General features: G+C 39.7%; 4 protein-coding genes across 4 annotated transcripts; 3 read left to right on the forward strand and 1 right to left on the reverse strand.

The window, feature by feature from the left end:
- The first annotated feature begins 1,039 nt into the window (after positions 1-1,039).
- LOC105386309 (protein artichoke) lies at positions 1,040-11,089 on the forward strand. Its single transcript, XM_011556831.3, has 4 exons — positions 1,040-2,601; positions 6,282-6,488; positions 6,726-9,349; positions 9,440-11,089. The coding sequence occupies exons 2-4, from the start codon at positions 6,349-6,351 to the stop codon at positions 10,954-10,956; spliced, it is 4,281 nt and encodes a 1,426-aa protein (XP_011555133.3). The 5' UTR covers positions 1,040-2,601; positions 6,282-6,348; the 3' UTR covers positions 10,957-11,089.
- A 63-nt stretch (positions 11,090-11,152) lies between these two features.
- On the reverse strand, positions 11,153-12,009 carry LOC105386308 (inosine triphosphate pyrophosphatase). Its single transcript, XM_011556830.3, has one exon. The coding sequence runs from the start codon at positions 11,790-11,792 to the stop codon at positions 11,208-11,210; it is 585 nt and encodes a 194-aa protein (XP_011555132.1). The 5' UTR covers positions 11,793-12,009; the 3' UTR covers positions 11,153-11,207.
- A 515-nt stretch (positions 12,010-12,524) lies between these two features.
- On the forward strand, positions 12,525-14,013 carry LOC105386307 (26S proteasome non-ATPase regulatory subunit 7). Its single transcript, XM_011556829.3, has 2 exons — positions 12,525-12,793; positions 13,132-14,013. Exons 1-2 carry the CDS (start codon positions 12,619-12,621, stop codon positions 13,932-13,934), a joined length of 978 nt encoding a protein of 325 aa, XP_011555131.1. The 5' UTR covers positions 12,525-12,618; the 3' UTR covers positions 13,935-14,013.
- Positions 14,014-14,061: 48 nt separating this feature from the next.
- LOC105386306 (myosin-VIIa) lies at positions 14,062-22,509 on the forward strand. The gene is made up of 11 exons (XM_048626793.1): positions 14,062-14,223; positions 14,314-14,571; positions 14,782-14,966; positions 15,323-16,530; positions 16,627-16,871; positions 16,986-17,828; positions 17,988-18,335; positions 18,425-18,648; positions 18,901-21,230; positions 21,417-21,913; positions 22,212-22,509. Exons 1-11 carry the CDS (start codon positions 14,200-14,202, stop codon positions 22,401-22,403), a joined length of 6,354 nt encoding a protein of 2,117 aa, XP_048482750.1. The 5' UTR covers positions 14,062-14,199; the 3' UTR covers positions 22,404-22,509.
- The last annotated feature ends 400 nt before the right edge of the window (positions 22,510-22,909 follow it).

Genomic DNA, 22,909 nt, shown 5'->3' on the forward strand with positions numbered 1-22,909 from the left:
CGATCTCCGATCACACAGCAATTAGAGCCTTAATACGTGGGATTATGGTAGTTGGTTATTTATAAAACCGTTTCCACATGAGGACTATTGGCCGACGCGGTGGGTGTGTCTGCTCAGGAGGGTTACTCTACACTGACGAAAAACAAACGAATGAGAGCTCTGTCGTGTACTCGGCACATTTAATACAACGAGATAGAGTCGTGGCTCGCGCAGCAGCGCTTCGGAACTTCTATTTTCGTCATATAGAGTGACCCCCCTGGCATTGAGTATTGCGTGTGTTATGTAAGACAGCTAACATGATTACAGGATAATTATACGATATTTGGCATAATATGATTAAGCATTTAGCCTAAAGGGTTATGTAGAGCCACACGCGGAGTCATACGTAAAATATCGCAGTTCTGGTCAAATCAAATGATTGTAGGTAAATCTAGATATGCAGGTTACCTCACGATATTTCTTTCATCGTAACAGCACGTGGTAGTTAAATTCCTTCAGAAAAGGAAAAAACAGTAAAATTAAATTTGTGTACAGCATTATTATAAAATTGTACTTATGTATTTTCTTAGGTTGGGTCCCTGAAAATTCTTATATGGTTTTGCCTCCTTAATAGATCCAATTATCCTGCCCTGAGCCCAAATAAATAAACATTGCTAATATTGTATTCTGGGAATGTAATAAAGTGTATGAGAAAATATTGTGATTGTGAAAACAAGACTGGATTTAGTAATAAAACGGTGTAGCTCAAAAAGTCCCAAAATTTACAGTAACTACAGTACTGTAGGCTGAATACCAAAATCTCGAAGCTCGACGTCGATATCGGCATTTTTCGCAAAGTCGTTGTAAGGTTAGTGAGGCTGAGAGCAGCCCAAGCCTGACTTCAAGGGCATCTTGTTTTTTTTTCTAATTTTGGCGCTAAACTGGCCGAGCCCACAAGACGATCATAACAAGTTTTAGGAGCCTATGAATACATTATGTCTATCAAAATAGAATCCGGAACGTTGACATTCAAATGTCCTTTGTTAGTAAAGTACGAGTAAATGTCGCACGTGACGTGAAAAACAAAAAGTTATATGTTTTAGATACTGTACAGAATTATATTCGATAAAAAAAATAATATCCGACCAAGCGCTAACAAGTTGGATCCTCTATGGAAGTTAGATAGATCAAAGAGTATCTTATCGATCTTATATACTTTTCATGGAACTTATGTAGAGTGGTGCATTATATTTATATAGCTTCAGTAAGGTCTAAAGGACTCGTTACACAAGACGCTGTCTGCGGTCAGATGAGCCAATTTTTATCAAGTCAATGGTAGGACTTGAGCAATGACCACAGAAAGGTAGGCTGAAAGACAATAAAGACTATGATTTTGTGTGTAAATCTTTTAACGTCAAAGCGGCGTTATAAAAATTGTAAACACTGACTCCGAAGTACTATAATATCGAATTTAAAACTACCTCAATATCCAATGAGTGGTTTATGAATATACCTACCTAATACAAAAGCTACTTAATTATGGATCGAGGAAACGAACTTAGGTTTAAATATCCTCGTTAGACTGCAAATGAAAACTTTATCTAAGCATACAGGGTGTTGCAAAAAGGGTAAGTATACTAAGCCTACGTGTACAGACTGTGCAGTGCAGCATGTAGATATAGCTTGCTGCACACGTAGGTTCGGCTTAGTATACCCTTTTTGCAACACTCTGTATATAATTCGAGAGACACTCACATTTCACACACTATTGTTTTTCATTTACGTGCAATATTGTGTATGATCTAATTTAGATTGAGCAATTAAATAGAAGTCAGTAATTTCATTGTCTCTGTCAACCCCTTCCTCGTTACTTCATCGCTGATCTTAATCTAGATAACGAATCGCGTAAGCATTCTTTTACTATTCAAAAGCAAAGAATATAGCACTTGCGCAGAAACGATACCTCCTTTTCAGAAAGCAACAAACATAATGTCATAATTATATTATGTTAATCACTTGGTGCAGTTACTACCCTACATGGGTAAGTTACATATTTTTAAGTAAAATTAATCTAACACATGATAGTTAAGATGACAAGGTTCCATTCGAGAAACCCTTATACAGTATCATTACTCCGTCCTGTGGGATTACCACCACCGAACGTTAGCAATTAAACATTCATCAAAGATTCTTATGCAGCGTCGCTTGCTTTCAAATCTGACTTAACTTGTATGGATGTGACGGGCGAACGACGCTGCTTAGCTAATGTTTCAGTGGTGGTACGGTATCTGAATAGAACTCTACCTCCAGCCACGTCTGCGAGCCCACATCAATGACGCACCAGCAGCCGCCGGCACGAACCAACAATGGTGAAAGATAAGTCCCCTGATGTGCATCGAGGTGTAAACCGAAAGTGCGGTGTTTACATGCGAAACAGTACCGCATCCCAGTCTGCGTCAGGCCAGCACCACCAACACTCCAGTTTGGGCTCGGTGGAAAAGCGAAACCACGCGGTCAGTTTTGAAAGTGAATCTGAGTGGGTGCCGTTGCATCGTAACCGTTGCGTTCGACGTTCGAAATTTGGCGGCTACTTTTGAATGTGGAATTCTGGATTTGACTGAGGTGACGTTGAATATATTGAAACTTTTGCGTAATTGAGAAATATTATAAAGAAATAAATGATTAAAACTACCCTCCTTAAAATATACCTGTGTATCTGTGAAGGATACCGGCATAGCTCTTAAAATCTCCAAGCTAAATGTAACGTACCACGACGAGTCACCGTCTAGCTATAACAGCTGGATTAGGAAGGCTGCATGAAGTCAGGGTGCCGAGGCGCCCTTTGGGACAGGCCTATGTCCAGTCAAGCCGTGAATTGTAGAGCTTAGGTAAGATAAAGAGCTAAATAAGTACGTACGAAGAAAGCATCGCTATTATCAAGATTTTCGCAAGATAATACAGTAACTATATCAAAGGTACCTACTAACTAAGCACCGCAATTCTGTGGCCACCTCAAAAAAGGATACAAAATAAATAATTATTCAGAATGTGAAAAGTATTCGGTAATGAATATCTATAGTTTTTGCTTACTCCTTTATCTAAGTACTCCGCTTTATTGAAGCACTTTAACAAGACCTCAAAACATACTTTACTTACGTACACATAATGTTTATGCCTATGCAATTGTATATGTATCAGCACATCCTATTGTTTCTGGGTTGTCATCTCAAGCGGGCACAATAGCCTGCAGGCTGCACACTTGGTCGAACACAGAGACTGCAGTCTCGGGTCTCGACTGATTAACAACTGGGCCATCGGGTCGTACATCGCCGCTACCGTAACACTCATAACCTAACCTAACCAACGATAAAACACCTGACATTCAACACTAGAAGTCGCATAACTTTTGAATTGCTAAACCAATTTTCATGAATCATGGCTAAGAACACTTGGGATAACATTACCTGTGACCGTAAAAAAACTAAACGAAATTCGGTTCAGCCGTTTGGGACCTACGCTACAACAGACACATACGCAACACACAGATACACAGGCAAGTAAAACTTATAATACCCCTCTTTTTCAGTCGAGGGTTAAAAATTACTATGTAATAATCAACTGTTATTAGCTTTAAAATGGATATACTCATCTTATAAGATGTGGTCAGTAGTCTAGTAGTCTAATGGACAAGACATTAGGGGCGGTGACTTTTCTTCATACAAAAGAGTTCAACGCGCAAGTTCCTTTTAAGCTCCGGCCAAAACTTTTGATATAAGTATATCTATATAGTTCAAGGGCAACTCAAATCCCTATTTTTAATTATTTCATAAAATAATAAGTAGGTATACCATATGTATTATACACTTGCATCTAAGCTACCTCTAATCCTATTGTTTTTTATATCTCTCTTCCATCCAAAGGTTGTCTGGTAGAGTTTGCTATAAGCAATAAGGCCGCCTTTTAGTACTGTTTTGTTTTGGTGCAAATAAAGAGTATTGTATTGTATACCTAACTTGAATTACAAATTAACGAGCTTAATTAAGCATCACTTATCGCGTACGACAAAAGACATACTTAATTTAAAGACTGAGTTGTTATACCTATACGATAATACATATATCTTCTTCGATCATCCAAATATATTTTGTTAGTTTGTTAATTTGATAGGTAGATTCCGATAGGTTTTGCTATACCTAAACGTTAGCGTTGACCATTTTATTGAATGATTTAGACTTTCCTCACATCACATTTAGATTATCATACACCAACCTAGTTCGTCTCTAATCGAATTTATCGATCAAAGATAACGATAACGTATTTAAGATAACCAAACACAAACGATGCCATGACATAATTGGAGCACTGCTACTAAGTATCTTAGGGCCACTTGCAGAAACATATTAAATCTAGATTTAGTGTTAAATCTCGATTTAGTGTCAAATTTTATATGGACTGACGTTTCTTAAATCGACATTTGACACTAAATCTAGATTTAATATGTTTCTGCAAGTGGCCCTTAATTTGTTAAGCGCCTGGCACTATGGAAAGGCAATAATTGCATAAATGTGAGAATGAGAATAATGCGGACATGTGTTATAAAATCTTTCGTAATATTCATAAATTATGAATCCGCTTTAATATATTATAAAACTTTTAATTACCTTATAATTTTAAAATGAGGGGTATGAAACGTATAAGCTACTCTAGTCGAAGCTCCTGAAATAAGTATAACATATCAATATTTTCTTATTTATGGCCAGACCTAAGACAATGATAGATCTCACGTGTTTTGTGTAAATATCCTGTGTAAGATCTATCCAAACGAATTTTAATAAAATTAAACTATGGGTTACCCGGCAATATCGAACCTAATCATAAGATAGATAAGTAAAAGCAAAGGGTAACCATACCTAATAGTTATGCTCACGTAATTTTTATAGTACCTACCTATTATTTTATCAGTTAACAACATATTTATTATCCCTGGTGAACATTGAACGACCCGTTAGAAAAGGCTGTTTTTTAGTAAATTCAGTAGTAATAGGGTAAAGTTATGTTTACTTTACAGTTATATTTTTCCTGATTTCTGAGAAGGTCCTATAAATAATGAAATTTGCCAGTATGTCGGTCAGGTACATTGAACTCACAACGGCAACTTCACCAATGTTTCGACTGAAACATCAATTATGTTGCCATTGCTGTTATTAAATTTAATTTAGCACACCGTAGGCGTATCTCTTTAGAATACTTTAAATTGCGGTTCGTGCTGTGACCAAGCTGTGACAGTTACATTTGGAGATAAACGAATAACTGTAATATAATGACAGCTAGTCTCATACTTACGCGACCGAAGTCTGCGGCATGACGGCAAGATGCCGTAACAAAAAGCACATCTCACTTCCTTATTATTTTTAACGTAAAATACCACCGTTTTATATGTAACTGTTCACGACAAATAGTTATAACAGTTTTATGGAAGCATTTCATAAGAGAATCGATCAGATCGTATTCCTGAACTAACATAAGTAACATAACTATATACCCTACGCTCTACGCTATACGCTCCAAGAGTAAACACATTTGTACGGTAACAGGTACAAAAACAATGTGCAATTGAGCATTAACCATGCTACTGTGCTGCGACCTACATCAACATAATCCCAAACCTCTAAATTAATTCGTATTGCGCAATGCCCAAAACAATGGTTTAAGAACAATATTGCACGTTTGTACCTCATAGATCGGTAGCAATCAGAACAATAGCAAGGGAGTGAAAGTGCAACTTAACCACCGGACCGTTTTGCCGTAGCCATTGTTTCCCATTCAAATTGTTTTCATTAGTGTCGGGCCTTGACGCAACCGGGATCTTTGAGATTGCGCGTTATCCGTCCTGAGTATAAGTACTACCTAGTTAACTAAAAGCTGCAAGCTCCGAAATGTTTAGATAACTTTAACAAGATGATGTAATTGTTTTAATGGGATTATAGATTAGGCTGAGATATAAATTTAAGGCCTATATAGGAACGAAGGACAAAATACTTTTCTTATTTATTTATGGTGGACTTATTACGTGACTACTTGATTAAAAAGATAGATATACACCCCATTTATAAGAGGATAAAAATAAATATGTAGTTTGCAAATATTTTTTATAGTTTTATTGTCAGTTAGTTATAAAAAAAATATAGTTACATGTTAGTTAACTTTAAAATGCAGACTGGTAATCTCTTTAATAGATTTGGACTGTACGTTACCGTTTTTGTTTACACTCAGCATGAACACCATTTCATTTTTGTTTCCAGAAATCATTGAAGGGCTCATGCAGTAACTGGAGCATGCTACAATGACTGTCCCCGAAAAGACAGAGGAATGGATTCTCGAGAAAACCTGGTGTTATGGCTACTACTCGTGATATTGACAAGGGTTTCAGGGCAAGCATCGCTATGCCCCAGTCCAGAAACTATACTACCCTGTATTTGCACAAGCCGGAATGAGGATATCCAAATATGGTATGAGCTATATCTGTAATTTTATCGTCAAATAAATGTATGGTTCCTCCAAATCTAAATTTTAGAACTTATATTTATTCTAGATAAACTCTCACTATATATTATTATGAGATAGTGACTTAAGCCTAATAATAATGAATGTTACAAACTAAACTACCTATATATTATACAAACTAAACCTATGTACATAACTAAAACTATATGTAGAAATCTAAATAAAATTATTTTTATTTTCAGGTGTACCCACAGCGACTTGCCTCAAGTCCTGAAAGGAGTTCAAAGAGTTGGCGACTACATCAGAAAGCCTATTGATGAACTCATAATTGAAAACAACTATTTACCTTCACTGCCAGGCAAAATATTTCAGAACGTAAAAATTCTTAGATTAATGCTACGACATAATGGCCTAGAAAGACTATCAGTCGGCTGGTTGGAAACACAAGAGTTGAATTTAGTTGAAATTTTCCTAGTCGAGAATGATTTGAAGAGTCTACCGGGTGAAAGCTTGCAGAAATTGTCGAACCTTCAAGCAATAACTATCCAGGCACAAAACCTCAAGAGGATTCCTGTCCTAGCGAAGCTTCCGAAACTAAAATATGTTAATATTCAGTCAGAAAACTTAAATACTATAAATGAACACACATTCGAAAACTTGCCCAGTCTTGAGAGACTTTATATTCACGGAAGTGCTAACTTACGGACACTAAAAGAAAACTCTTTTTATAATTTACCGAAGCTGAAGAAATTAGAAATTACGAATTGTGGTGTTAATATTATACACATGAGGGCTTTATCTCTTCTACCATCTTTAAAAGAACTATCATTTAGTAGCAATAAATTAATGGACGCCACAATGGTTGGCAGGGCTACCAGAGATTTGCCGAGCCTCTCAGCATTAAATCTAAATGACAACGAAATTGATAAGCTAAACGAAGGTGCATTCGTCGATCAGCCGATGTTAGAAAACTTAATTTTGTCTAACAATAATATTAACATTATTCATCATGGCGCTTTCCACAGAGTGCCAAAGTTAAGGGTGGTCGATTTAAATTATAATAGGATAAACAGAATACACCCCGAATCATTTCTGCAGCAATCAAGCAGCGGTGTGGAGGAACTCAACTTAATTGGCAATCAGATAACTCATATATCAGAATTCCGTGCTTTGTTAGATGCTCTACCACGGCTCCGATTTCTGGACTTGAGTGAAAACCTGCTCCAAGAGATCCCCAGAGGAGCATTAAGGGGTCACCCCAGCTTAGAACGACTGCATTTGAACAAAAATAACATCAAATTTATTCAAGCTGATGCTTTTGTTGCCATGCCAGCCCTAAGAGAGTTACATCTTAGCTACAACTCGTTGAGTGACTATAATGAAGGTCCATTTTGGAATTTGCCGGCGTTAAAAGGGTTGGATTTATCTCATAACTTTTTTCAACGATTACAACCGAAACTGCTGTATAATTTACCAGCATTGAGAAGAATCAACCTCAGTAGTAATCAATTGGCTATGATAGATCCGATTACATTTATTGAGACGCCGCTGTTGGAATACGTCAATATATCTGGGAATTCTTTGGTATCAATTCATCCGGCTACTTTTCGAAATTTGGAAAATCTGTATGAAGTGGACGCCAGCGCTAACAAATTAATAGAGTTTGTGCCAGGATTACCGCGAGGATTAGAACAATTGTTTTTACAAAGAAATCAAATCACTAATTTGCCGATGCCACCGTCACCTGATTTTGATCTACCTGCTTTAAGAATACTGGATATTTCAAGCAATGGAATTCAGAAAATTCCTCATGGGTGCATGAGAACTCTCCACAACTTGAGACGACTTTATATGAAAAGAAATGGCCTTAGGCAAATTGACGTATCGACGTTTAGCGACCTAGAAAAAATAGAGCTGTTAGACTTGGGAGACAATCAAATTATATCTGTTCACCCAAAGAGCTTCAAAAATCTCATTCGCCTAAAACAAGTCAATCTCCACGGAAACACTATAGAAAACTTTGATTTTATGGTTATACAAGACAATGCGGCATTATCCACCTTGGACTTCAGTAAGAACCGGCTAAAGACTATAAATCCTACTATCGTAAGCAATGCCCTAGATGTTGAAGTTTTCAATATATCATCAAATAGTTTGCTGGAACTGCCTGTTACACTAAATGTACTGCCAAAGTTAAAAATATTGGACGCCAGTTACAATCACATAAAACATTTTGACGGAAATGTGCTAAATAATTTGAACACTTTGTTGGAATTCAAAATGCCTCACAACAGATTGGTGGAATTAAGATCGGGAAGTTTTGAGGGTCTAAAAGATCTCACTACAATAGACCTAGACAACAACCAGATAGAGATCATGCATCCAAAAGCAATTTCCAACCTACCCAATGTTGTATCGATTTATTTGAGCCGAAACCATATTATCGATATTCCAGATCGAGTATTTTCTAATCTACCTAAATTGAGAATAATAGAGTTCCAAGGAAATAGATTACAGTTCATATCGCTAAGAGCTTTCGAAAATGTTCCCTTGGTACAGTATTTGAATTTAAGTAATAATCAATTAACGAGTATCGCAAATACAGGACTTTCACAGTTGATTTCTTTAGAAGTTTTAGATTTGAGTTTTAACAAACTAACCAAAATATCGAGGAGTTCGTTTCAGTATATGGAATGGTTAGTTGAAGTCAATTTAGATAACAACATGATTTGTTCTGTGTCTGGCCAACCATTTGACTACATGCCGAGATTAAAGGTACTATCCTTAAAGAACAATAAACTGGCTGCAATATCTGAAACTACATTCGCAAAACTAAGAAATAACATAGCGATATTTGACCTTGATGGTAAGTGCAATTAAATGTTAACTTCTAATTTTTCATATAATAAGAGAGGTAATTAAGGGATGTGTAATATGACGCTGTTTTTATTTCCAGGTAATCCATTGATATGCAACTGTAAATTGATATGGTTTAAGTCATGGTTATCTGAATCCACGTCCATAGGGCCGAAATGCGCCGATGGCACCTACGTAAAAGGTATGCCCTTCTCAAGAAATGATTGCCAAGCTGTGGACTTGACTACTACAGACGATGATCCGCAAACCTGCCTGTCACAAGAAAATGATGCCCTGTTACCAAACTTGGCCACATCGCAAGTCTTCTCATCTTTAGACAAAATAAAAGATTACACGCAACAAATCAAGGACAATTACCACACAAATAAAATCAACAACAGACCGTCTCCAGAGGAATCCGAATATTTCTACGACGAATATGTTGATTATCCATACAACGACACACTTGTTGACGGCATATACAATGACGTACAAAATAACGTAAATCGATCATATATTAGCGGAGCGGATACTCCACTGGCGTCAATAGTGGCTAATCTTACAGCTGATAACAATAAGAATACCATTAAAAATCCTGCAGGTAGCAGTGCGCCAAGTAGTGGCTTCACCTTCTTTGGAATGCCTTTACCTACAATAGATATGGGCAAGATTTGGAGCACTGGTCGTAAAATTGACTGGCCTGATGGGAAAGGCCCACCCAATGTTAATACATATCCTCAAGACCCGCCTAAGTTTGAAACTGGAGGATTTTCTCCTGTACTCCCAACAACTGCTGGAGGATTCATGCCAATGATAAATAATAATCAAAATGTCACAAACAATATTATGGTTATGGAAAATGCTCCAAATCAGTCCATTAAATTATCGACTCCACTTATAGAGACTACTACTCCATCCATCACAAATGTCCATAGTAATAAAACACATCAAAAATATATGACAGAAATTCATGAGCTTGAGGCCTATGTAGATGATGATCACAGTAAACATGTAGCTTACAATAGAACAAAAAATGTGGAAGAACAAAAAATGGATCCCAAAAAGTTGAGCAAATATAACCTTATGGAATCTAATGTGACAATAACACAGGTTACAGAAAAAGATAGCATTCTAATAACTACAGATACAACAAATGATATGTCTTTACAGGGTTGGATGGATGCAACTACTATTTCTTACTCATCCACCCCTGTTACTGCTAAGCCACCAATCAGGAAACATGTGGACAGCCAGCCATCAGCACTGTCAGCTATTCTGATCCCAAGTATTGAAGAAATTGAAAGAAGAAATCATACTAAAAGACCAGCCACCATAACCAAAGTACAGTTGCCACATATTGAACATTATGATTTTAGACATAATTACTCCCCAGTTATAAATAGGGAGGCTAAAACTAGGTTCCCTGAAAGCCTAAGTAGTATTGGAAACACCAAGACAAGAAATACAGATGGCAGAGAATGGTATTATAATAATTACAATAAAACTAACTTAGAACCTTACATTGCACCTGGAGTAAAATTAATGAATAATAGTAAAGTAAATGTAGAGCCTACTGTTGTACTAATTATGTTCACAATGTACTTAGCATTTATGTAATTAAGTGAAATAAATACTAGTTATAGTTCAATATGGAATAACTAAATTGGAAAGTTACTTACATTATTGTTATTGACCATAAATGCACCAGTCAGGACTGAAACCAAAAATAATAATAAATAGTTTATCTTAATTGTGTTTGTTTTCTGTTTCCCTATATAGCTATATTATGTATAAATAAAAATGCAGTTATTTAATTTAACTTTCTATTAGGTTATTACAACAAAATTACATAAAATTTTGCAACATAACTAAACAGTTGCAGAGCATTTTTCATTAAAATACTTTCTAAGTTTGTCTAAAGCTTTATATCTATGAGAAATTTTATTTTTCTCTTCCTTTGGTAGTTCTGCATATGTTTTGTCATAACTTTCAGGTAGAAAGACAGGGTCCCATCCAAAGTCCCTAGGTCCCCTCGGTTCTACAATTTGTCCTTTGGTGATTCCTTGGAATAGGATTACTTGTGAGTCCTCACAGTCACCCTCGCAATATGCAAAGGTGCATACAGCCTCAGCTGACTTGTCATCCCAGGCACTAATTAGCTTAGGCAGTCCTTCCGGTCCTAGTTTTTCAAGGAACCATTTGATGTAAGGTCCAGGCAGTCCCTTTAAGGCATTAAAACATAAAGACGTATCTTCTATTAACACGGGTCTCTTCAGCTGCCGAGCTGCCTCTTGGCACTTTTTAATGGACACTTCATTGATGTCTCCTTGTAACTCTGGCAGGTCCACTTTGTGATTGACAATTTGTAAAGGGAAAGTGTTACCTAATATTGCCTTCAGCTCTTCGAGTTTCTTAGCGTTGCCCGTCACGAAGGTGAGGGTGCGTTGTGACATGATGAGGGTGGTGTTTATCGTAAATCACAATTTTACTTATTGGCTCGCATAAATTCTTGAATTGATGTGAACCTCTCCGGAAATGCAGACTTCCCTCTCACTCAATAGGAACCTTTTGTTTTGTTCTAATTTTTTAAATATTTTCTATTTACTTCCTTAGTTCGACTTTAAAAATAACCTCAAAAATATTAGGTGACAGGTGGGTGACAGCCGAGCCGACCGCGGAGATAGTTTCTTTTATCTGTGTTACGAATGAAACTTACAGAATAATAACAGCCTCACACTTTGCTATAGAGTCCCAAACATAATCACAAACATACACAAATAAACAAACAAAGGTTATGTAAATCAAGAAACAAGTAGGTAGGTACTTCTTCAACGACGAGGAAGCCTCCAACCAAACTTATACTCAGAATAATGAAGTTACAGAACAGTATTCTATGACGAGGGCCTCGCCCGCAGTGCAGCGGCAGCTGGCACGCCATTCAGCGCGCATTAGGAAAGTCAAGGAAAGTATACTTATGTGAGTTATGTTATGTTCTTTGGCAAGGAACGTAAGGTTTGTACTCAGTTCTTAGAATAATAAAGTAGTTTATTTTCCTACCACCAACTTGTTGCGAGTTGACGCGATAGCGTGTTTCAAACGCAGCTACCAGCCAATCCATAGACAAAGCATGACTGTCAAATTTTGTTTGGTTGGTCTCTGGATCTGTCAGTGTCACTAACTCACTAAATTTGTGGAAGTTGGAAAGAATTTGCGAATTCATTGTTTCTTTCCGAATTCGGTTATTCAGTTAATTTCAAGATTTAAAAGAGACTATACAAAATGCCGGTTCAAGAAGTAGTAACTACGAAAGTGGTAGTCCATCCTTTAGTGCTACTTAGCGTCGTGGATCATTTTAACCGAATGGGCAAAATTGGTAACCAAAAGCGAGTCGTCGGCGTCCTACTGGGCTGCTGGAGAGCTAAGGGGGTTCTAGATGTATCAAATAGTTTTGCAGGTTAGTTTTGTGTAATTTTACATGCATGTAATGTCCTTTACATCTCACGATGATTGAAGAACTAATACAACAAAGATCATTATATTCCCAACTTATGCTTATAAGGACTGGCATCAAATCAATATAATCCTATTGTTTAATTTGGGTTCAAAAGTGTTTCGAATATAAATGACCACATCTATAAGTAAGTTTTCTTTCATAAATCTATCGTTCATTCCTTCATCTCATTCCTATACTCTGTACCTACAATGACCCACAGTTCTAAGTAAATCCTGTAAACGATCCCTCATTACGCAGAGTTAGGCTCTCCATAACTAATTTTCCCTTTTAAATTTCAGTACCATTTGATGAAGATGACAAAGACAAGTCCGTCTGGTTCCTGGACCACGACTACCTGGAGAACATGTATGGGATGTTCAAGAAGGTAAATGCGAGGGAGAAGGTTGTTGGCTGGTACCACACCGGACCCAAGCTGCACCAGAATGATGTAGCCATCAATGAACTGATCCGCCGCTACTGCCCCAACTCTGTACTGGTCATCATTGACGCCAAGCCTAAAGACCTAGGACTACCTACGGAGGCTTACCGGGCTGTTGAGGAAGTCCATGATGATGGCACCCCCACAACCAGGACATTTGAGCATGTGCCCAGCGAAATAGGAGCCGAGGAAGCTGAGGAGGTTGGTGTCGAGCATTTACTCAGAGACATTAAAGATACAACTGTTGGCAGTTTATCTCAACAGATCACAAACCAGCTGCTGGGTCTGCGCGGGCTCACCTCCCAGCTGAACGAGATTAGAGACTACCTCATGCAAGTAGGACAAGGCACATTGCCTATCAACCATCAAATCATATATCAACTGCAGGACATCTTCAATCTCTTACCTGATATTGCCAATGACAACTTCATTGATAATCTCTACATCAAGACCAATGATCAGTCTCTTGTAGTATACCTAGCAGCACTGGTAAGATCCATCATTGCCCTTCACAATCTCATCAACAACAAAATAACAAACAAAGATGCTGAAGAAGGCAAGAAGGATGAAGCTAAAGATAAGAAAGAGAAAGAAGATAAGAGCAAGGACAAGGATGACAAAGCAAAAGGAGACAAAAAAGAAAAAGATGAAAAGAAGAAGTAATTTAGAATCATCATCCTCATTAGATTAACTTGTTTGTAATACTGAATTATTTTTAAATAAACCATATTTACTAATTCAAGGATTGTATTATTTTATCATTGTAATCAATAGAAGCATTCTGATAATTCCATGTATATCTAGCTGATAAGGCATAATCTCGTGAAGTATTGATAGCAATGTCTTTCATGAGTCTATCATGTTATGTACAGTCAACTGTGTAAGTGGTGTAATGTAATTGTTGTTTGTGAATCTCAAAGAAGCGAAAATGGCTGGGCGGGTCCAGTTATCGGTATGTAAAATAATACTTATTTCAAATGTGATACCTACAGTAGTGGTCTGAAATCAATATGACTACAAAACCACCAACTTATACTTTCAGGACCTGGTCTGGCTGAAGCCGGAAGGGAAGTCAGATTTTGACATTCCAGTGGCTGTGAAGATCCTGAATAGTTCTGGAGATTTGATCCAAGTTAGAGATGATGATGGCAAGGTATACTCCTGTCCCGTCTCGAGGGTGCTCAAGCCACTGCACTCTACATCAGTGTCGAGTGTCGAAGACATGATCACGCTGGGGGAACTTCAGGAGTACACCATACTGAGGAATCTTCATATCAGATACAACCAGCAACTGATCTATGTGAGTTATATTTTATGCATAATTTTCCATTATGATTGGAATCCTGGTTATGGGCCGTCCAGCCAGGTTTTAGATAAATTTTGGAGTTCGAAGTAATGCCGAGAATATAGTAACTATAGTGACGAGGGTTGACGATGATGATGATGACTATTAAGATATGAGTTAACTATTAACATTTTTTGTACTTATGTGTATAAAATATATTTTCAGACATACACCGGGACAATGTTAATAGCAATTAATCCGTACGAGATACTGCCGATATACACGATGGATCAGATTAACTTCTATCAACAAAGGAAAATGGGGGAAATCCCCCCTCACATCTTTGCCATTGGGGACAACTCGTATCAAGAACTAATGGACACATGGTCAAACCAATGTGTAGTTATCAGGTAAACAATATTTTTTACCTTCTACCGAAAAAGAGTGGTCATAAAAAAACGTCTGCATGCCTCTCCTACCGGTGGACCATCTTAGCCATACTTGGGGTGCCGGAAAGGAGTCTCCTCAAATATCACCTGATGCGTACCGCACACCCTAGGCAATCGGCGACTGACGCTAACCTGCCTGGGCAATCTATTCAGCACGGTGACAAAGTCTAATGTAACTCTACCCAGTTTGTCACTGACACGATAAGACGAGGAGCCACACTTAAGTATATTATGTTGCTCAAAATTCAGAATTATTAATTACGTATTGATAGAGTACTTAACTATACTTACTGAATTGATTTTACAATATTTTCCAGTGGCGAAAGTGGAGCCGGTAAAACGGAGAGCACCAAACTGCTGCTACAATACCTGGCGGCGGCCAGCGGGAAGCACTCCTGGATCGAGCAGCAGATCCAGGAAACCAACCCCATACTAGAGGCCTTCGGAAACGCGAAGACTGTCCGAAACGACAACTCGTCAAGGTTCGGCAAGTACATCAACATTTTCTTCAGCAGAAAAGGCATAATCGAAGGCGCAAACATAGAGCAATACCTTCTGGAAAAGTCTAGAATAGTTTCCCAGAATAATGGTGAGAGGAACTATCATATTTTCTACTCGCTGGTCACCGGTCTCGCTGCTGACGAGAAGAAGAAACTAGAACTGGGTCACCCTTCCGACTACTTCTATCTGAACTGCGGCAAAATGCTCACCTGTGACGGAAGAAATGATGGCGTAGAATTTTCCGACGTGAGATCCGCGTTTAAAGTGCTGAATTTCCCGGACAGTGAGGTTTGTGGGATATTCAGCCTTCTCGCAGCCATTCTGCACATAGGAAACTTGAGATTCAAGTCGATCAATCTGAACAACATGGATACCTCGGAAGTAGCAGATATGGTTAATGCGAACAGAATAGCAACCCTGTTAGGTGTTAACAAGGCAATGCTGTGTGAGGCTTTGACCAGAAAGACGCTGATGGCACATGGAGACAAAGTTGTTCAGTCATTGACCGCCACCGCCGCGACAGATGGAAGAGATGCGTTGGTCAAAGCCATTTACGGACACATATTCGAATACATAGTGGAGATGATCGACAAAACCCTGCACAAAGACCAAAACGTGTCGAGTGGGGCCGTCGGGATTCTGGACATCTTCGGCTTTGAGAATTTTGACTCCAACAGCTTTGAGCAGCTTTGCATCAACTATGCAAACGAAAACTTACAACAGTTCTTCGTCAGACACATATTCAAGCTGGAGCAAGAGCAATATGAGAAGGAAGGCATCACGTGGTCCAACATCAACTACACAGACAATCAGGAGAACCTGGACATGATTGGGCTGAAGCCGATGAATCTGCTGTCATTGATTGATGAAGAGTCAAGGTTTCCGAAGGGAACTGATTTGACTTTGCTCACCAAATTGTCGAGCAATCATAGCACAAAAACGTGCTATATTACTCCGAAATCTTCACATGAACACCGGTTCGGAGTTCGACATTTTGCTGGCGACGTTTTCTACGAAGTTAAAGGTATGTAGGTGTACAATATTCTGGTGTTATACATAGATACCTACAACTAACAACCCAACTTGAATATGAACTCAATATCAATCAATCTTTTCTTAGGCTTCCTGGACAAGAATCGAGACTTGTTGACGGCAGATGTGAAGGAGATGGTGGCTAGTTCCAGCAACCAGTTCCTGAAGTCTCTATTCGAATCTGAGCTGGCGGCGGCTCAGACCGCCAGTAGGAAAGTGGTGTCTCTGAGCCACAAGTTCAAAACGTCACTGGATGCGTTGATGAAGACGCTCTATGCGTGCCACCCATTCTTCGTCAGATGTATCAAGCCTAACGAGTTTAAGAAGCCAAGGGTTTGTATCTTCTAAATCTTTATTCTGACGGGAACAAGACGGGTGCCTTTTGTACTGCCATTAAACCATAGATTAGCCGCTGAATTAATAATGTTATTTTCTAACTCATTCCAGATTTTCGACCGCGGCTTATGCACTAGACAACTAAGATATGCTGGTCTGATGGAAACAGCAAAAATCCGACAAGCCGGCTACCCAATCCGCTTCACGTATGCTGAGTTCGTGCATCGGTACCGACTGATCGTCCCGAACATTCCGCCAGCCGAGAAAACTGACTGTAAACAAGCGTCCAAGAAAATCTGCGAAACCATCTTGACTGATAATGAGTTTAGGCTCGGCCACACTAAAGTGTTCCTCAAAGACTCTCATGATGCTATACTGGAGGAGTTACGTCACGAAGTGGTGAGGCGGTCAGTGATCCGGGTCCAGGCTAATGCCAGGAGATTCATCCTCAGAAGAAGGTTCCTGAAAATGCGGGCAGCGGCTATCACCATACAGAAGCATTTCAGAGCTCGCGGCTATAGAAAACGATACCTAATTATGAGACGAGGGTACCTGAGAATACAGGCCTGCATCAGATCGCGAGAGCTCAGGAAAACGTTTGTTAATCTCAGAAGATTCATTGTGAGGTTCCAAGCGCAGTGCAGAGGCAATCTGATACGGCACATGATGAAAGAAAAGGGCAAGATAATAAGGGCTAAACTTGCAGAATTTAAGAAGCAGAAGGACAAAGACATGAAAAGTAATACTCCTAATGCAAAGAAAGATGCCGAAGATGAATATGAGAAGAAGTATGTAGAACTGATGAAGAGCATTTGGTTTGTGAAAGAGGTGTCGGTGGAGAATGAAGCTCAGAACACGGAGGCTATCGACGACAGATACGTGGACGACGTGTTCGGTTTTTTGAAGGATACCGCGACTCCTGCCGGGACTGTTAGGGGAACAGGGTTCGGAGTGGTAAGTTTAGCAATAACTTTTTAAATTTTAGGTGTTGAAAGTTTCTTGCTTTAGTTTAGACGGTTCACTCGCTCAATAGGGCACACAATATTATACTCTTTTAGGTAGTTATAAGCAACTTTTAGATCTACTAAACCGATTTATATTTAAATTTTTCAGACGACAGGAGCCGCAAAAAAGCCTCAGATTGCTAACGTAATTCCACTACCAAAAGACGAACAAGAACAAGAGGAATTCGATGAGTACAACTTCAGAAAATTCGCAGCTACCTACTTCGTAGGCAACATCAATCATCAGTACTCACGAAAACCGTTGAAACATCCATTACTAGACTTGCCCTCGCCTATGGATAAAGTGGCTTCCCACGCTCTATGGATCACCATACTGAGGTTCATGGGAGACCTGTCTGAGCCAAGATACGTGGATGAAAAGAAGGATAACACTCCTGTCATGACCAAACTGTCTGACACTATTGGCCGCGCCTTCCAAAAGAGTAAAGAATTTGAGGTAAGACCATATAATCTTATATTAGATCTCTAAAAATTAAATACAGCGTTCAGGCTTTATGTATATTTGAATTTTGATGTTTTCCTCAGGAACTCTTAGCTAAAGAAGACGCGAATTCCCTGGAGCCAAGAAGCAAAATGATCCAGAAAACGCTAAAACGACAAACGAAACTCAATGAGAAGTTTATGCAAAGCCTGATGAATGACGAAGTCACCAACGACATGTACAACGGCTGGCTCAATTCCAAACGAAGCACAAACTTGGAAAAACTGCACTTTATCATTGGCCATGGAATTATAAGGAAAGAGCTCAGGTAAGCGCACTTTTAGAGGTAACTTGTAAATGGGCCATCAGCGGTCGCGAAAGCCGTTGTGATGAATGCTCCTCAAAAAATTTGCGTAACCGCTTACTGCACATGACATATTTAACCAATACAGACAAAACAAAATAAAACTAAAGTATTACAATACTTTTCTTTTTGTGTAGCGAGATTGTTCATAAAACTCATTAGATTTGAACAAAAAAAACACCAGCACTGATCCTCCCTCCTATTATTTCTCTTCAGGGACGAGATCCTCTGCCAGCTCTGCAAGCAGTTGACCAACAACCCTAACAGCGGGTCGCATGCGCGCGGCTGGATCTTACTCTCTCTGTGCGTCGGCTGTTTCCCGCCCTCGCCCCGCCTCGTCAAGTACCTGCGCTCTTTCATCCGGTCCGGTCCGCCCGGGTATGCTCCTTACTGCGAGGGAAGATTGGTCCGAACCTTCAAGAACGGACCCAGAATACAACCGCCCAGCTGGCTTGAACTACAGGCTACTAAGACCAAGAAGCCTATTCTGTTGACGGTGACGCTTATGGATGAAACTACTAAGACTGTTCAGTCCGATTCAGCGACGACAGCTGAAGAGGTATGTCTTCAAATTGCGGATGATATAGGACTCACTGATGTGTTTGGCTTCTCGTTGTACATTACGCTGTATGATAAAGTGCTTTCATTGGGCAGTGAGGGCGAGCACATAATGGACGCTATATCGCAGTGTGAACAATACGCCAAAGAGCAAGGTACCCCAGAAAAAAGTGCGCCTTGGAGACTATTCTTCAGGAAAGAAGTGTTCACTCCGTGGCATAACCCTGCAGATGACCCCGTCGCCACCAACCTCATCTACCATCAAGTAGCTAAGGGTGTAAAGTTTGGAGAGTACAGATGCGATGCCGAGAGAGATCTGGCGATGATAGCGGCCCAGCAGCATTACATTGAATACGGGCCAGTCATTGACCCCAATGTCCTGAGAAAGGTTGTGGTGAACTACATACCGAATCAATTCATCAAATCTAACGATGCAGCTCTGACGAAATGGGAGCATTTAGTGACGAAGGCTTTCGAATCTTCACCGAGCATAAAGAACAGAGTCGATCCTCTGAGATGCAAAGAGGACATAGTGATATTTGCGAAACTAAAATGGCCCATGTTATTCTCCAGATTCTTTGAAGCCATAAAACTGAAAGGAGACACTATAAACAAAGATCTAGTCATCGTGGCCGTTAACTGGACCGGAATCTATTTGGTGGACCAAACAGAGAGCATTCTGTTAGAGATTGCGTTTGCCGAAATAACTTATGTCGCTTTCAATGCCGACGAAAATTACGACAATCTGGGGACAATAACTATCAGGACTATACAGCAGGAGGAATTCATCTTCCAAAGCGTGGATTCCAGTGAGCTTAGTTCTCTTGTCATTTACCTGATCGATGGTCTGAAGAGACGCTCGGTGTACGTCATCGCTCAGACAGACTCACAGGGCTACAGCGATGCGTCTTCCTTCTTGCAGTACAAGAAAGGAGATCTCATAACTCTGCTACACGACTGTACAGGAGAAACTCTAATGACTTCAACCTGGGGACACGGCGAGTGCAACAACCAGGAAGGTCTGTTCCCAACTGAACAAGTCTACATCATACCGTCCATGACTATGCCTTCAGCGTCAGTATTGGATGTGTACAAGAAGGGAGCAAGCCTTAACGCTGACAAAGCCAAGTCAAAATACAACACGATACAACGTAAGCGCATGTACACGCTCGAAAAGTACGCCAAAGAGCATTTCAGAGAGAACATTGACAGCAACGCTTCCATATCGAGACAATCGACTCTTACATCGGCGAAGAAGGTGGTGAGTGCCGACTTGTGGGTGCACTCGCGGGAACCCATCCGCAAGCCACTACTGAGGAAGTTGTTGGACAACGAGGCGCATTGCAAGGGAGCTGTGGGCGCGTTCTACGGGATACTAAAATACATGGGAGACATGCCCGCACCGAAACCACGCAACGTCACAGAGTACACTGACGACATATTCCGCGCCGCCGTGGCCGACCCCGCCCTACGAGACGAGGTCTACTGTCAGATCATGAAGCAGCTCACCAACAACCGCATACAACTCAGCGAGGAGCGAGGCTGGGAGCTCATGTGGCTCGCCACCGGAGTATTCGCCTGCGGACAAACACTACTCAAAGAGCTGGTGGAATTCCTAAAAACCAGACCCCATCCGATAGCCAAGGAGTGCTTGAGAAGAGTGTTTAAGACGCAAAAGTCTGGACCAAGGATATATGCGCCGTATATGGTGGAGGTCGAAGCTATTCAGCACAGGAGCATGCAGATATATCACAAAGTGTACTTCCCAGATGACACCGACGAGGCATTTGAGGTGGATTCCTCGACGAAGGCCAAGGACCTCTGTGAGCAGATCGCGGGTAGACTGAACATAAAGAACAGTGATGGGTTCAGTTTGTTTGTGAAGATTGTTGACAAAGTGTTCTCTGTGCCAGAGAACTATTACTTCTTCGACTTCGTTCATGAACTGGTAGAGTGGATGAAGCAATCGCGCCCTACTACTCGGGGAGGTAATTACTTACATATGTTTTTTTACCAAATATGTTGGCAATGTTCGATATATGCAGATTACACCAATTTATAAAACTTTAATGACACTAATTCCTAGTATTCCTACACTATCAATTAATCTCTTGAATATAAATGAAATCACCGCATATCAGTCATATTTCTAACAGATAACATTATCGTTACAGCGCCAGCCCAAATCAACATGAACTACCAAATCTTCTTCATGAAGAAACTATGGATCAACACCATCCCAGGCCGAGACAAGAACGCCGACGAAATATTCTACTTCCCCCAAGAACTGCCGAAGTACCTACGAGGGTACCACAAGACGTCTAAAACCGACCTTATAGAGTTAGCTGCACTAATATACAGAGCCAGATACGGCAGTGATCAGTCCTTGTTATCACAAATACCACAAATGCTTGACGAGTTAATCCCACCGGACATGATTAAAATACAATCGAACTCGCAATGGAAGTCGGCGATAAGCGCCGCTTATGCGAAACACGGAATTATATCGGAGCATGAGGCCAAAGAACAGTTTTTGAAGAAGATTTACCAACTGCCGACCTTTGGAACTGCCTTCTTCGAAGTGAAGCAGACTTCGGACCCCACATATCCGGAGCTAGTCGTCGTAGGGATCAATAAGAATGGAGTCAGCATTATACATCCACAGAGCCGCGTAAGTTACAGTTACTTATACTTTATGTGTTCTTACGCATCGCGTGCGGATAGACAAAATAATAATATGACGGACTCTCGCTTTAACCGTACCTCTTGCCTATGATACTCCTACGCACTCTCACTTATGTAACGAGCGCCATTTTTATATTGTTTCATAATCCGCACGCGTTATATTTATGTTCTTCCATAGCTAACTAACCGCGGATATGTCGGAGGCATAATAGTATCCTGTTTCTCGACTCATCCTGCTTACATAGGCATATTCGACAAATTGACAATAAAATATTAATTTTCAGGATGTGCTGGTAACTCACTCGTTCTCCCAAATATCGAACTGGTCGTCCGGAAACACCTTCTTCCACATGACGATGGGAAACGTCATACGAGGCACCAAGATACTGTGTGAGACTTCACTCGGATACAAGATGGACGACCTTATATCTTCATATATTGCGGTCCTGCGACAGTCTATGAGGCAGCGGACGTAGTTTTATTAATTAAATTATTTACATTAAGTATGCTTATTATTCTATTAATTAGGTAGGATTAAATTGCAAAGTTATTTTTAATAAAGTTTTATTATATTAGTTACAACTCGTTACTTTTTTAATGTTCCTACTAATGTAACGCGCCTATGAAGAAGGGTAGTTTTAAAAATATTATATGTAGGTACAGCCATAGACTAATACATTAGTCTGGTACAGCATAAATGAGGGCGCTGCTAACTTTCATGTAGCAACCCTATACAGCGAAACAAACGTCTCATATAATCTTAATGCTCTTTATATGATTATGGATTAGTTTTTTGATCGATTAATAATAGCCGGAAATCGGCAACAGGTGGGCAACAGTATGAGAATGGAAGGAGTAAAATCATAATCGGATTTGAATCTCAGAATAATAACAATATAGATGTACTCTCCTGTCACTAGTCACTGTCATTTACTCTGTTGTGTTGGTTGTCATTCATGTCAAGTTTGTTGTTGTTTTCGAT

Source organism: Plutella xylostella, chromosome 4 (assembly GCF_932276165.1).
Source record: "Plutella xylostella chromosome 4, ilPluXylo3.1, whole genome shotgun sequence".
In the NCBI taxonomy this organism is placed as follows: Eukaryota; Metazoa; Arthropoda; class Insecta; order Lepidoptera; family Plutellidae; genus Plutella; species Plutella xylostella.